The sequence below is a fragment of the Talpa europaea genome (assembly GCF_964194135.1).
Source record: "Talpa europaea genome assembly, chromosome: 12".
Lineage (NCBI taxonomy): Eukaryota > Metazoa > Chordata > Mammalia > Eulipotyphla > Talpidae > Talpa > Talpa europaea.
The window spans coordinates 82222824-82238842 of NC_140079.1; the positions used below are offsets into that span (position 1 = coordinate 82222824).

Genomic DNA, 16019 nt, shown 5'->3' on the forward strand with positions numbered 1-16019 from the left:
GTGCAGTGTGGTGACGCACATCTGTTCAGCTCAATCATACACAATGTTGTAGGACAATGCTACCTCAGTTCATATAATTAAAAATAAAAAAACCCATTTTTTTATTTTTTTTTAAATAATAAATTTTATTTTTATATTCCCCATTCAATTGCAGCCCCCCCATTCTGGCCCCAATCCCTCCCCTCCCACCCCTGCCCCCCTAAAAGTGTCTCTGGTTCATAGTTTTTTGTTGATTTTGATTTTCACTTTCTTATAGTTATTCATTTTCCTGGTCCCTTATTTAAGTTTTCTAGATTCCTGCTATGAGTGAGACCATCCGGTATTTTTCTTTTTCTTTTTGGCTTATTTCACTGAGCATGATCCCTTCCAGCGCCATCCATGTTGCTGCAAATTGCATGTGTTTATCTTTTTTGAATGCTGAGTAATATTCCATGGTATATATGTACCATATCTTCTTGATCCAGTCATCTATTTTTTGGGCATTTGGGTTGTTTCCAAAGCTTAGCTATTGTAAACAGTGCTGCTATAAACATAGGGGTGCAGGCGTTCTTTGGAATTGATGTTTCTGTGTCCTTTGGGTAAATACCTAGGAGTGGAATTGCTGGATCATATGGAAGCTCTATGTTTAGTAGGTCCAGAAATCTCCACACAGCTCTCCACAGTGGTTGGACCAGTTTGCACTCCCACCAACAGTGCAGAAGAGTTCCTTTTTCTCCACACCCTCGCCAACATTTGTTGTTGCTAGTTTTTTTAATATGTGCCATTCTCACTGGTGTAAGATGGTATCTCATGGTAGTTTTGATTTGCATTTCCCTGATGACAAGTGATGTTGAACATTTTTTCATATGCCTGTTGGCCATTTGCATTTCCTCTTCAGAGAAGTTTCTTTTTAGCTCTTCTGCCCATTTTTTGACTGGATTATTTTCTTTGTTGTTGTTGAGTCTCATCAGCTCTTTGCAGATTTTTGTGATCAGTCCTTTATCATTAGTGTTGGGTGCAAAAATGTTCTCCCAGTTGGTGGGGTTTCTCTTTGTTTTTGTTATTGTCTCTTTTGCTGTGCAGAAGCTCTTTAATTTGATGTAGTCCCAGCTGTTTATCTTTGCCTTCACTATCACTGCTTTGGGTGATGTGTCTGTAAAGATGTCTTTGTTGTGCAAATCACGTAGTGTTTCGCCTATATTTCCTTCTATGTATTTTATGGTTTCAGGTCTTATGTCTAGTTCTTTAATCCATTTTGAGTTGATTTTTGTGTATGGTGTGAGGTAGTGGTCAAGCTTCATTCTTTTGCATGTAGCGACCCAGTTTTCCCAGCACCATTTATTGAACAAACTTTCTTTGCTCCAATGCATAGTCTTTGCTCCTTTGTCAAAGATTAGTTGACCATAAATCTGTGGGTTTATTTCTGGATTTTCTATTCGATTCCATTGGTCTGTATGTCTGTTCTTGTTCTAATACCATGCAGTTTTGATGATTATGGCTTTGTAGTATAGTTTGAAGTCTGGGAGTGTGATGCCTCCATTCCCTTCTTTTTTTTTTTTCAGGAGAGCTTTGGCTATTCAGGGTTTTTTGTGATTCCATATGAATTTCATCAATAATTGTTCTATTTCTTTGAAGAATGACATTGAAATTTTGATTGGAATAGCATTGAATCTGTATATTGCTTTTGGAAGGATGGCCATTTTAATAATGTTTATTCTTCCAATCCATGAGCAGGGGATGTCTTTCCATTTCTTTGTGTCTTCTTCTATTTCTTTTAACAGTGATTTATAGTTTTCTTTGTATAGGTCCTTTACCTCTTTTGTTAGATTTATTCCCAAATATTTGATTTTTTTTGTTTCAATAAAAAAAGGGATGTTTTTTTTGATTTCTTCTTCTTCAGATTTATTGTTTGTGTATAGGAAGGCTACTGACTTTTGCCTGTTGACTTTGTAACCCATTTTTTTAAATTGAACAATTTCTTTAACTTAATAATTATCTACATTTAAGACTATTACCTGATTTATGTATACTTTTTAAAAGAAAGCCAAAAAATAAAAGTACTTTAAATGAAGCACAAGATTCAGCATTCTATAGGAAGATGTAATTTCATCCAGTGTCTGTATGATTTTTCTTTTGTTCACACTTTATTTTTTATTGAGGCAACATTGATTTGCTACACTATATATGATGCAGAGGTATAGGATCACATCCCTTCAGATGTATGTTACTGCTCCACACCCACCATCAAGGCACTGATAGTCCTCTACCAGAGTCCACTGGGCCCCTCCATTCTTTGCTCTCAGCCTTCGGTATTCTGGTAGCCTCATTTCTACAATGACTCTATGTTTTAATGAAGTCTGATGAGACATATATTATGCTTCCCTAACCAACATCGTTCTAAGCACTTTGAACGCATTGACTAATTTAATCCTTGTAACAACTCACTGGTGGCCATTCTCAAAGTGTGATCTGAGACACTTTCAGGGAATCCACTAGGTCAAACACATTTCATGAGATATTTTCTCTTTCCCCTGTGTTGAGATTTTACTGATGATACAGAAACAATCATGAGAAGACTCCTGAACCTCAAGCATATCCTTTGTCCTTTAGAATATCCTTGATGAAGTGATAAACATTACTAATTTTACTAAGTTTTAACTCTAATAAATGTCTTTTATGTAGTCTGCATCAAAAAAATTCCACTACACGAAATACTTCAAATGTATTCTGAAGTATGGTGGTGTTTCTAGGCCACATCTTGTGAGACTGAGTTGTGAACTCAATAGTTTACCCCCCCCCCCAGTACCCTATTTTCACTTGAAGTAGTGACTAACAGACTATGGTAGTTCGGACTTGGCATTTGACAGCAGTTTATTGAAAATGATCAAAATGAGTCCCATGTCAGCAAAGACAATTCACAATATTTGTTGCTAATAAAAATGAGCTATTAAGTAAAAACTAGAACTTTGGATATCTTGTATATGTCACCATGAACTCAACAGTTTCCCATTACTTAAGTACTTTTTGGATGGGATAACATATTTTTTTATAACATATAATGAAATATGTCAACATTTAGAAGAGTTACACAACACAGTGCACCAACAATGTCATCCATGTGTAACAGGTCCATTAAAAGTGCAAGATAGGTCAAAAGATTTTAATGGAGGAAAACACCAGAATTTCACTGATAGACTTTCAGATGCCATGTTGAAACTAACTTCATGAAACTGTTTCTTGTTCTGTTTTGGTGTAGTATCAAGAATATTCACAATTATTTGAAAAGGTTATTAAAATCTCCCTTCCTTTTCTGACCACATGACTATAGGAGATTGGATTTTTTTTCATATCCTTCAACCGAAACAACATAATTTCAGGAGATTAAATGCAAAAGCAAATGTGAGAATCTAATTGTCTTTTATCAAGTCAGACATTGAAGAAATCTGAATTAATATAAAACAATGCAAATCTTTTCAATAATATTTTTGAGTAATAAAGTTGTTTTTCATAAAGGTCTTTTGTGATAACATAATAACTACAGTGTTAATGTTAATAAATATTTTAAAGTTCTTAGTTTTACTTTTTAATGTGATGAATACAGAATGATATAACCCATATAAACAAGATTTGAGAGTAAGCAATAACTTTTTAAAAAGTCACAAAAGTTTCCTGAGACCAAAAAGCCTGAGAATATTTGCTCTAAAAAAAGTTGTTTTTATTACTTGGTTGTTTGCGAAGTCCAAGCAGAGGAGGTTGAGTTACCCCACATTGCAAAGCTGGTAAGATATGGAACTAGGATTTGAACCCAGGAGGTCTGGCTTCCTATTCTTGCTCTGAGTTACCATGATGTACGCGTATTTCTCTTTGAGAAACCTTTTTTGACTTTAATTTTGCTAAAATCAAAGGTCAAATCTACTTGAACTTAGATATCTATAGGAAGTTCTTTTCACATGTAATTTTTGAGGTCTAAAATTAAATCTTCAACATTTAGGAATCTTTAGAATTCCAATTTTTATGTCATTAAATATGTGATATAAACTTACCAGTAAACATCTGAGCAGGGAAAGTAAATCAAATATGAGTTCATTTTTTGTTTGTTTTTTTGGCCATTTATTTAATGTGAGTTGGACTTTTAGGGTTATTTGAAAGAATGTTTGAAAGAACTATTGTACCATATGCAAGAAAAATGTTGGTTCTTTCTGATAACTCTCTTCTTATTTTGGTTGGTCATATGTTTTTACTACAAACCATAGAAATGACAATTTAGTTCCATTCTACTTTGAAATAAAATATTGGAGAGCTGGAAGCTTATTTCAGTTTAGAAAAATAGGGTAATTGCTTTTATCCCACTGCCTCTTCTTATTATTAATTTATATGCTGAAATAGATGAACACAGTGCAGGATCAAACCAGTACATAAATACAACCATTTATGGTCCACCATCAGCTTCATTGTAGATTAATCTCACTGAAAGCTCAAATGGTTTCTTGGGGGAAAATATTGGAAGGGTAGGTTTACCCCATGAGTTCCCGTAAATATGCTGTTAATTCTCATTGATTTCAGAGAAAACAGAGATAATCAGTTTGACTTCCCCACTGGCTGAATGCATTGGCAAGCTGTTCACAGTGCTGTTTAATGGGAATCTGAGGAACCCTCCTGCTTTCCCTATTTTCACATGCACAGATCCAAATATCCAGAGAATCCTGCAGATGTACTACTTTACTTAGAGAAATCCCCCAGATTTTCTAGTCAACTTTTGAGCACAGATGATGGTTTTATGGTGAGATCTAGGAAGAAGCTATGCAAGCTTTGATTTGTTCTCTCCCTTCTGATTTTGGTTCCCTCCTGAAAAGACAAGACATACACTTGGAAGAGGGTTGTACATCTTCTGTCTTTTTCTTGTTCCTACAGCTCAGGTGTGCTGATCCCTGGATCTCCATACTCTGTCCATAATCAGGCTTAATGTCCCTACCATCCCTGCCAGGCTGGTCCTGATCCTCAGAGATCTCCCCCAGGGGTGTGGGGTGCATGTGTGGTAGGGGAATGGGGGTGGCAGTCCTGCAATATGCTAACCTTCTAAGGTGCCTTCCTATAGGCACACTGGCTCACAAAGGTGCGCTTCTTTGTTAATGTGGAGGAGTACATTTAATCTAAAAAAAAAAAAATTCCTTTGTCATAGGAAGGGGACAGTTTTTTAATAAGCCTTCAAAAACTTTTCAAGCCCCTGTATAGTTGAAGCAGCATTCAGAAGTGTGTCTGAATCATTGCATTTTTGCAAACACTTGGTAGCTGAGTCCCTGTGAAGCCTGCTTCTTGCAGGGTACCCTGGGCTCCTGGGCACTGCTGCCCCCTCAGCTCCTGCTCTGACTGAGACGTGGAGACCTCAGCCATGGGAGACCTTTGAAAGCCTTCTCAAGCAATGGCTTCCTGCCAGTCTCCCTTTTGCCCTTGGCCTGTTGACCAGTCTCTCGCTTCCTGGATCTCGAGCTCCTCAGCAGGATTCACCTGGCAAATGAGGGCTAGAGGAATGAAGTGCCTTTTTTTTTTTTTTGATTGTTAAATGTTGATTTTATTTATTTTTAAAGATTTTTATCATTTTATTTTCTATATTTTTACATCATTTTCCACTTTTGTACAATGTATACATTTTCATCTCAGTTATAGTCCCCATGAAATTCCCACTACCCATTCATCAGTGAACCATCACCATAGTCCTTTATGCTCTTCCCTCCCCTGCAGAATGTCTCCGGTTTATAGTTGCCTGTGGATTTTGATTTTCACTTTATTATAATTACTTTTTTTCCCCTGATCCCTTATTTGGATCCTCTACATTTCTCCTATAAGTGAAACCATCAGATCTTTTTCTTTCTGGCTTCTTTTGCTGAGCATGATCCCTTCCAGCTCCAGCCATGTTGCTGCAAATGGTATGAGTTTATCTTTTTTGATTGCTGAGTAATATTCCATTGTGTATATATATGAAGTGCCTTTTAACTGTGGAGCAGGACCTGTGCATGCACCGCACCATGGCTGCTCTCCTGTGGGAGCGCTGCGAAACCTTGAAGGTGGTGAGGCGCTTGTGGCTGTGGGGCAGATGCTGTGGTGGCTCAACTTTCAACTCACCTGCCAGTCAGACCCCATCAGAAAGGCTTGAGAGGGAGTGTACAGCAAGAAAAAACCTAGTTGTAGTCATCATAGCAAGTGAGTTTTGTGGATTATGAGTACAATTAATATCATGATCTTGCACCTTCACGTTCTGATAATCATTTATTATACAAGGCAGTAGTAAAAATATATAAAGTGACATACAAAGAAGTTGGCTGATTTTTTTCAGACCCTCAGAACATGATTGTACATTGTACTATATTTGACAGTCTGTCACTGGAACATATTTATAAGCTAGGAGAATGAAGCTTGAGAATTCGTTGTGATGATTGAACCAATTTTATTGGAGCGATAATTATCTAGTTTGAGAATGAAGGCATATCAATGGCTTCCTCCCTTGCTCCCTCCCCCCTTTTTTCCCTTTCTCCCTTCTGCTCATCCAACTTCTCTTTTTTTTTGAAAGATTCATTTATTTTTATACAAGAACCGGGGTACAGGCCAGATGCGCGGGAGGGTGAGAGGATTCACTGGAGACAGAGCAGGAACAGAACAGGCAGATCTACTGAAATACACTGCTGTGGGGAGCAGCAGGCGAGACAGAAGAGGTCTGCCATGCCGTGTGGGATTCTCGCTGGCCTGCGGGGATGGAACCAGCACTGCAGAGGCTGCGGGCAGCTTCACAGTGCAGTGCTCAACCACGTGCACCACCAGAGAGGTCCCGCCTTCTCTTTTTTAACCCCTCTCCCCTCTCCTTTTCTCGCCCTTCTCCTCTTCTGCCTTCTTAATTTCAACTTTTACCATCAGAAAGGACTCGAATTAGGTGGTCACAGAAATTATAGCTGGAATCAGCTACTCCTGTATCTTGGAGAACCTTGTCCTAAGACAACTATCTCAGGAGGTCGTCTTACAACCTGCAGTGTGACCTTTCCATGGTGGCACATTTAACGATAGTAGAACACATCTGAATCAGATATTTAAATTTTACCTCAGAAGTATGTTTGAAATGCTTAACTGTTGTCTTTAAAAGATTAATGTTACTCTTAAGAAAAAAGCATGCCTCACTCTCAGATTATACCCCTGGCTTCAATAGGTGTACATAAATTGCTAGGGGCTGAAATTTGAATGACTATATTTACTGGAAAAAGATCTTCTACCCATATTTTCCGGAATAGTTGTTCACAAATGAAACATTAATCCCCCATGCTTTGTTTCTCACTGGGATTTGAAAAATAAAACTTTCTGTTAATGGTAAATTCATAAGCTTGGGGCATGAAAATGTTTGAATTTGATGTAAAAGAAGTTTTGAAAGGAAGATTAGTGGTTTAAACCAAAAGATTAGTTGCCCTGGGAAATTCAGCTGTCGAAAAAGCATAGTTCAGTAATAAAAGGTCCTGCTCCAGCTGATTGCTCCATTCACGCTGTGACTCCTAATCCTGCTGCTGGACGCTCACCTGATGGAGGGTGCTGATTACGATGATTTTCCATATCACTCCAGACGTGTGGGGACCCATGCTCAGACTCCCTTATTTTTGATACAGTTGATTCCTCTGCTAAGTAGAAATTTATTATTATTTCCTTATTTATTGTAACTTTGAAATGGAGGAGAAAAGGGGAAATTGATGAACAGATTGCCATTATTTTAGCCAAAGGTCTCTCATTGACAGAGGCACAAAAATAACTGGAAGCTTGACCTTTTGGGTATCTATAGTTAATGTCTGCCTGTTCTTGCTGTTAAGGAGTTTCTAGGAATAGGTCCTGAATTCTCCACTGTGAAGCGGATAATTAGAACCCATGGCAGTTCATCCCTCTTCAGAGTGGAAAGAAAGACCTCGAACCAAAGCACATAGCTCTGCTTCAGAGCTTTTCCTCCAGCTGTTCCCCATGTAAATGATTTTTACTGTGGCAAATGGGTCATGGTTCCTTTTTAGATGAGCACAGAAAATTATCTCCACATTGGACAGGTAAAGTTAAATCCATTTACTTTATATCTAAAAACCTTAAAAGTCCATTTAGGGAAGTGACTTCTACATCATAAAATTATGATGTTGTCTTGAGAGAACATTAAGTCCATTCCTCTCCTTTGGATGGACCTTAAATCTGTATTATCCAGACAGACGAAATTCTCTCTTTCATAAATGATTTATGTTCCATTTAAAAGTATGTGAAAATGGAAATTTCACAGTTTTCCTTAGTAATTTATTCCAGGGTCTTATAATGTTCATTGTTAGAATACTGAAACATAGTTAAATGTCTGCTCATTTTTCTTGAGGAAGGGGAGGTCTATTTTTCTTTCAAAAAACACACATACCACAACACACACACACACACACACACACTTCTCAAAGAGTGTTAAGTGGACCATTTGCATTTCCTTAGGTCAAATTTTAATAATCTTATCTCACAGATAACTCAATCATTTTTGTCTTTATAGATCTTTTCAGAATTTTTTCTGTCCCCATTTATATATATAAAGATCTCATGCTTTTGTAGGGGTCCGTGTAGACCTGCATACTAATTTTTTGTCTCTTTTGCTCTCATTCTTCCTAAAGCTTTTGGTTTTGCTACCTTTATGTCCTCTTTTAATGTCATGACCTACTATATGTATTTCAATGGTAAATACAACTAGAATCAGAGATATAACTATGGTATTTAGTATATTGGCTAATCTATATTATAATACCTGTGGTAATAATTTTAAATTAGGCACTTAAAATTCCAGTGCATTGACATGTTTGCCCTCCCTTTTTCTTATGTTAGCATCTGTGCTAACCACTATTCTACAATCATTTGGATTGTAAGATATTTGCTTGCCAGCTCTGTGAAACTATTCTTTATGACAATGTCTTTTCCTACCAGATCACAGTGCCTTGCATAATTTGTACATAGTATAGGCATGTTTAGTGGCATGAATTCTGTAAAAATATTGAATTATGGTGTCATTTAAATTCAAAGTCATCCCATAATATTTTAAATTGATGATGTTCTGTCAATTGTAAAACCAAATTCAAATTCTTGAGCATCTATCTTGACGCTTTTTCCTTTCAAAAAGATGTATTTTTTATGACTCATTCTTGTACGACACTGGAACCATCTGAAGTGGCATTTCTTTTTCTATTGTTAAATATAGTGCAAATGGCAGGACATTAATAAAGCCTGTAGCTCAGTAAATTCCAAGGTATCAAAGCTATATCCACTGCAAGTCAGCTTTATTAGACTGTTTGGGTCACAAGAGTGGAGGATTTTAGCAAAAAGGGAAATTGGACACATGGTTGACAATCAAAACTTAAGAATGCACTTGAAATTATAGGTTGGAACATGTGGCATGCAGCAGAGGCAGGTGGAACTCTACAAACAGGGCAAGGACTGACTGCTCTTGCCTTTGAGTTACATATTTTGGTCACCCCAGCATCTAACCCTTTACTGTCTCTGTTCCCGCGTCAGACCTAGACCATAACCTCTATGAGACAGCAACCGTGTCTTAATTGTCTTTGTATTCCTAGTGCTGATTGCAGAAGTAACACATATTCATTGAGCAGAAAATTATACAAGTGAGAGATCTAAGACTCCTTCCTGACCCCTTCCTCTCCTTCACCCAGTATTCATCATCAATATAACTTTTGTGCCTCCTCATTATTGTTTTAAAGCCATGTATTTCTCTCCACGTCCACTACCACAATCAGTAATGTTACCTTGGTAAAATTAACCAAAACTCTAACCCTAACCTTTTGGATCATTTAGCCTGTATCACTGAGTGGTCTCCTAACTGGCCTCCCTCTACTCTGATCCCTCTTTAATTCCTTCTCCCTGGTGCCCCTGGAATGCTCTTTTAACAACACAGACCCTTCAAAGGTGTCCTGTTTTTTGTATATAATACTAGCAAGTCATTGTCATCATAATGCTGACAGCTTTTTTGGTGAAGGCCCATAAATAAAGTGTTCATATAATTTATTCTCATGAGAACACTTTGAATGTGGAATATCACCATTGATTGTCACACAGGGATAATGTGAAACAAGGCTGTGCCTTTGCCTACCCTGCTTCCGTTCACTCTCTCTGCATCTACAGCCCTACTTGTTTTCCAGTTTTTTATACTTCCCATAGTTACTTGCCATGTTTGCTTCTGCCACAGGGACTTTGCCCCTGGGTGCCCACTGATCCTCCAGCTCTTCGCTCTTGAATGCCATTTCATTGACCGGCCATCTCCTTATTATAGCCCTTACCACACTCACAGATGCACTTTAACATTTACTTATTGGAATAAAAAAATGAATACTATTAAAAGAGAGGTAATATTGTATTACCAATATACTAGTAATGGAATACAGTGATCAGCATACTGGCAAAATAAATTGAATACTGCATTCTATCTAATCCATACAAAAGAGACTGCCTATATGTATGAGTTTAATGTAAAAATACAGTCTCAATTTTAACACTGTTAATATGAGAGTTGGTGCTTAATTTACCTAAAATATAGTAATTTTCACTTAAAACTCTAGTAATTACACAAACTTATAAAAAATTTAAAACTAAGATATGGATTCTTGAGAAGAAATTTTCCTTGTTGAGAAAGGTATGACATTTAGAATCGTAATACATAGATTGGCAGATTCTGGAGCAGATGATCTGGGTTTTAAATCATGATTTTACTACTTACTATATGGGTGGTCTTGAGTAAGTTGCTTTGTTTCCTTGTGCCTCTCTTTGTTCATCTGTAAAATGGGTACATAATTGCATGTGCTCCATAGGGCTTTTGTGAGAATTGAATGGGGTAGTATATATAAAGCCCTTAGGACAGTTCTCAGCACGTAGTAAATCCTCAGTGAATACTGTCTTTTACTGTGGCTTCCTTCTGCAAAGAACTTGCCTAGCACAGAGCATGTCTTTTATTATATTTATATAATATTTTTATAAATATTTATATCATTTTTATTATATTTATACAGTAAACAAGTATTTATTCATATCTGGTTTGTTTCTGGTATTGCCCTAGGTGCTGGAAATTTAGAAGTGATTGAACTAGAGGATGGGGATGCACTGGTGTAATCCATAAACACTCTCATTTCAAAATCTGATAATTACTGAATGAAATAAATGTCATGGTTTGTCAGTATGTATTGGTGGGGAGGAGGCTCATTTAGCTTGAAGAATGAACATGATCTGCATGCTCTGTGCTAGAAGGAAAGGATCAAGTGAAGGCCTGAGGTCAGAAAGGGCTTAGCCTGATAGAGAGTGAAAAAGTTGAGTGTGGCTAGGGTGTTTGTGAGCAAGCAGATTGGGTAGAAGGCCTGAAAGCTAGACAGGAAGCAGATTATGCAGGTGTACCTTGGGTATTTTCTAGAAAAATGAGAAGTTATCCAGTTTTGTTTATTTTACTGATGAATAAACATAAACCCACATGTCCTGATCAAGGTCATGAAGCTAATTAGTGGTGGAGTTAGAACTAGAAGCTAAGTATACTATGTTCTTATATATAAGTTGCACAAATCTTATGGGGAAATCTGTGAATTTTTACAATGTAAATATCTCAGTGTAATTGTATCAAGAAATAGATCTTGTCTTTCCCTCCCTAAGCTGCCCTGTTATCACCCTGCCTTCTCCATCTCCCATCCCGATTGCTAGCAGAGTAGTTTTCCTGGTTTTCAAATTATATAAACTTTTTTGTTGTTGTTTTAAATATGTCTATTGAGGTAATAATGTTGATTTATAACACACGTTTTAGGGTTATAGGTTCACACCTCTACAAATATATGTTATCACACCGTGCCCCCCATCACAGCACCAATAATCTTCTACCACATTTGTCTGTAGGTTCATTGTGGTATGTGTTGTATGTAGCAATGACTGGTTCATTCTCATTTCTGTGTCACATTCCATTATATGAATATTCACAGATTCCAATTCTATAGCACACTGAAAGTCACTGAAAGAGACAATTGTGTGTGTGTGTGTGTATGTGTATGTAATAAATACTAGGCTGTGGTTCATTTATGTTTGTATGTTAACCTTAATTATACTACTTCTTTTGTTTTACCAGTTGAAGCTTATATGAGAAAATTTCTCTATTAGAACCTTTGTGTATACCTTGGTTGTACTTTGAGAATAGAATGCTACTTAAAACCAGCATCTTGTGAGGGCACAGATTGCCCAATCGTCCCCTTTGAGAAACAAGTATTGATCATGAATGGAAGTTACTTAGGCAGTGAGACCTTTAAGAGGCTTTCAAATGGTGTTATCATTGAGCTTTCAGACTGTTGAAATGTCTAGGGTATAGCATATTTCTAGGAGGTTCAGAATTATTTGTTGCTTGATTGGGCCAAGTAGTGATCATGTCTACTTTTTAAAATTAGTCTTAAAAAGTGATTGATTAATTAGATAAATGCCATTTTCATGTGTATTTTATTCAGTTTCTTCCTCTCTCTCTATTTCAGATGATGTTGTGCCATATTTTAAAACGGAGCCAGGCCTACCACAGATCCATCTGGAAGGAAACCGCCTTGTTCTCACTTGCCTTGCTGAAGGGAGCTGGCCTTTGGAGTTCAAGTGGATGCTCAATGACAGTGAGCTCACCACCTATACCAGCGAATATAAGTAATTGATTGCTTGAAAATAAGATTCCATTTCAGGTTGATGTGTTTAGAATTTTTTGTCTTATTGGCCATAGTAGCGCAAGGAGGTGAAAATATTGGATTGAATTTGTAATGTGCTAAGGAATAAAGGAATAGATTTGAACATGTAATTAGAATGTGATTTACTATTCTGATATATAGGCCATATTTACCCCTAGGAAGTCTATCATTATATTTGTGAAAATAAGCTTGTTAGTGAAATTACCAGACCAGAAAAGTGATAGTTACAGAGGAATGCAAGTAGCAGCTTCAGTGTGATAAAATTGCTTTCTGATGACCACAGCCCCACCCACCAGCATTGTTTGTACCTAAGGAGCACACAAAGTTTAAACAGAGATCTTTTTTTCCATCAGTCACTTTGGGAACTCTGAGCAGTAAACAAAAACTTCTTAGGCTAATGTAGAAAGTTGGAATTAGAAAAAGTGGGGTTATGAGTATTTACACAGCAGCAAAAAAATTTATTGAACTTATTTATTGTAGCTTGGGGCTACATTACTGACTTAGATGCTGGGAGCAGAGACAAAGGCTGGGTTGAGGGGGGAAGCTAGAGATCAGCTTTACAGCTAAGGTGTGACTTCACCAGGCTTGCTAGCCTCAGTAGCTCCCTGCAATGCTCAAGATCTTTCCAGGTTTTTATCTATTTAGCCTCCATTTTATGTGAGGATTATTGTACTAAATGCTGTGATTATGACTAGGATGCAGAATTAGTGATGGCCTAAAAAATCCAGGATCCCCCAAAGTCAACATAAGTCAGCTATACCATGTTCTCATTTAAATGAAGAGAGGGAATTGATTGCATAGAGATACTGTATTTTTTGAGGCAACATTGGTTTACAACACTGTATATGATTCAGAGATATAAGATCACAAAATAGAGGTATTTAAATAGAATAATGAGCTTCTGAAAATGGGGCATAGCCCACCTCTCACAATCTGCTTCAGAGGTTAAAATCTGGCCATCTATGAACTCCATTCAGCCTGTCCAGAATGTGGCTGTGTGTATTTCAAAAACCATCTAAATACTTGTGTGTGTGTGCACGCGTGTGTGTGTAAAGACAACATATATTTCTTATTGATTGTCAGCATTTAACAATTGTGACGTTTTATATAAAAATTGTCTTTCCAGCCTATGTGACCAGTCAGAAGGCCTGGCCCCACAGAGGACTGTTTGGTTGGTTACCACTACCCTTGGTTAAAGGCACAGCCTCGCTGGTTCTCAGTTTTGTCCCTCCACCTTATAATGTTATACTTGCCTTAATCATGTCTATTATCTTGCCCTTTGTAGAGATGACTTTGTGATCTCCCTTTTCAGTCTACTTCTTGAAGTCTGTATTACTAGGGAATCTTCTTATATGGGAGTAATCAGACAGAGCTAGGTTTGAATAAAACCAATTATCACTAGAGGTCTGACCTTGGTAAGTGTCCTGAGAGCCCCACTTTCAATATCCACAAACTGGGGATTATCATGCTTCAGTTGTGGTATTGTATTAAAAGGCTCTAATGTCTTTATAAAAGAGCATACTTCCAGGCCCCAAACCAATTCATTAATAAATTCTAGTAAATATTATATATTATTGTTTACACCACAGTGGATTTTGGTTTGTTAGGAGGGGTCTAAGAAAGGGAAAATATCAAATTTAGAAATGAGAATCATATATGAGAAATGAGGCCCTCATGGCAAATGACTTGAGTCCAAATACTTCTATTCAATTGATTATCTGTATGACTCTGGAAAGGTTTTCTGACCAGTTTGACCTTATTTTCACATCTGTAAAATGAGAATAAGTAAAAGCCACTTCAGAGGTTTCTAAAAAAAAAAAAATAAAATAAATGTCTTAATGACTTGTGCACTATGGGGAAAAAGGAATAGGATTTATAAGAATACAGATTGTTCTTCCAGAACTACTTTTTAGTAGTAGTAATACGGGTCTATAATGGCCATCCTGAAACTTGGGTACACAGCCGTGGATAGTGGTAGAGGATTTGTTTCTAGATCTTCTGTTTCCATGTGTGTGGTTTCTGAAATTGAGCTGCTTGAGAACATGCTTTTGTATGGCACCTGCCAGTTCTCTTTCTACCTTCTTTGTGTTATTTCTCCATTTTGCGAGGTATTTCCCTCCCCATCTTGAGTTTTCCTGTGGAAATTTGTCTTAGTGGTGCAAGACAGACACACAGCTCAAAATACTGGACTTGAGTAAAATATTGGACTCTTTTTAAAAACTTTAGATGTCTCCCCTCTCATTTTTTGTATTTGTTTATTTTAAGGACAACATATGACACTAGAGATAGAATATCTTAACCAGTGTTGGGGTTCTTAATTCAAGGGCTATATAGGTGGGCAGCAGGAATCATATCCATTTTTTTGTTAAAAACTTTCCCTTCCCCACTCTCCAACTATTACCAAAGAATATATTGTGCCTCAAGAAATGTTCAATGAGAGCAAAGCAAATCTGTCAGAAATACCACAGGCAAGGGCACCTTGTTTTATTCCAAGCAGCAAGCTTAGTGTAGTGCTCTGTGGCTAAATTTAGCCATTGACATATATTAGAATGAGAACATGCAAGACTTTTAGAAAGAAACTAGTTGAGAAATAGTCTTCTATGGAGCACATGCTAACAGCACTTCACCCCATTCAGAAACAAGGAGAAATTTGGAGACTCAGTGGCATACTGGAGGAAGAGGGGCTGAAAGGTTTTGTTTGCTCCTCTCAAATCCATGTTCTACCTTGACATAGAAGGAAAATACTCTATGGGGATGTTAGTGCTTTATGTTTTGTCAAACAGTCATTTAGAAGCTACTTTCATTAACTTTTTGCAAATAAAGAGTATTTGATAATCTAAATCCACATCTTTTTTTATTACTTCAGTATAAGTGCTCTTCTTGCTGCTATTCATTGACCTCTTCTTGTTTATTTCTTCTACATACACCTTAAAGTAACTCTGCAAATATATGGACAATACTTTCTCTTTTTTTTGTTAATTTCTGTCCAGTTCTGCTCATTCTACCAGTAACTTTCCATTCAATGAATTATAAATTAATTGACAAAAATATTTCTGTCTCATTAAGAGATATGTTTTCTTCATTGTTTGTAAAACTTTATAATAAATTTATTTTGTTTTGATTAACTTTGTAGTAATAATGATTACAGCGAGCATATGATCCAGAAGAAAAATTTTTTTTTAGGCACTTAGAATTATTTGGTCAAAGGAAATTATTTTTCAGTTGCCATATATATATATATATATATATATATATATTTCATTGGAGATGTTATGGGTAGTCAGTAAGTATCTTTCAGGTAAAAGAGCA

General features: G+C 36.8%; 1 protein-coding gene across 1 annotated transcript in view; it reads left to right on the forward strand.

The window, feature by feature from the left end:
- The window catches only part of SDK1 (sidekick cell adhesion molecule 1), a gene marked incomplete at both ends in the record, with an annotated part of 728549 nt that overhangs the window by 241027 nt on the left and 471503 nt on the right, over nucleotides 1-16019 (forward strand). The window contains one exon of the mRNA XM_084251360.1: nucleotides 12513-12672. Coding sequence (XP_084107486.1) covers nucleotides 12513-12672 — 160 coding nt within the window. The remainder of the gene's footprint in view (nucleotides 1-12512; nucleotides 12673-16019) is intronic.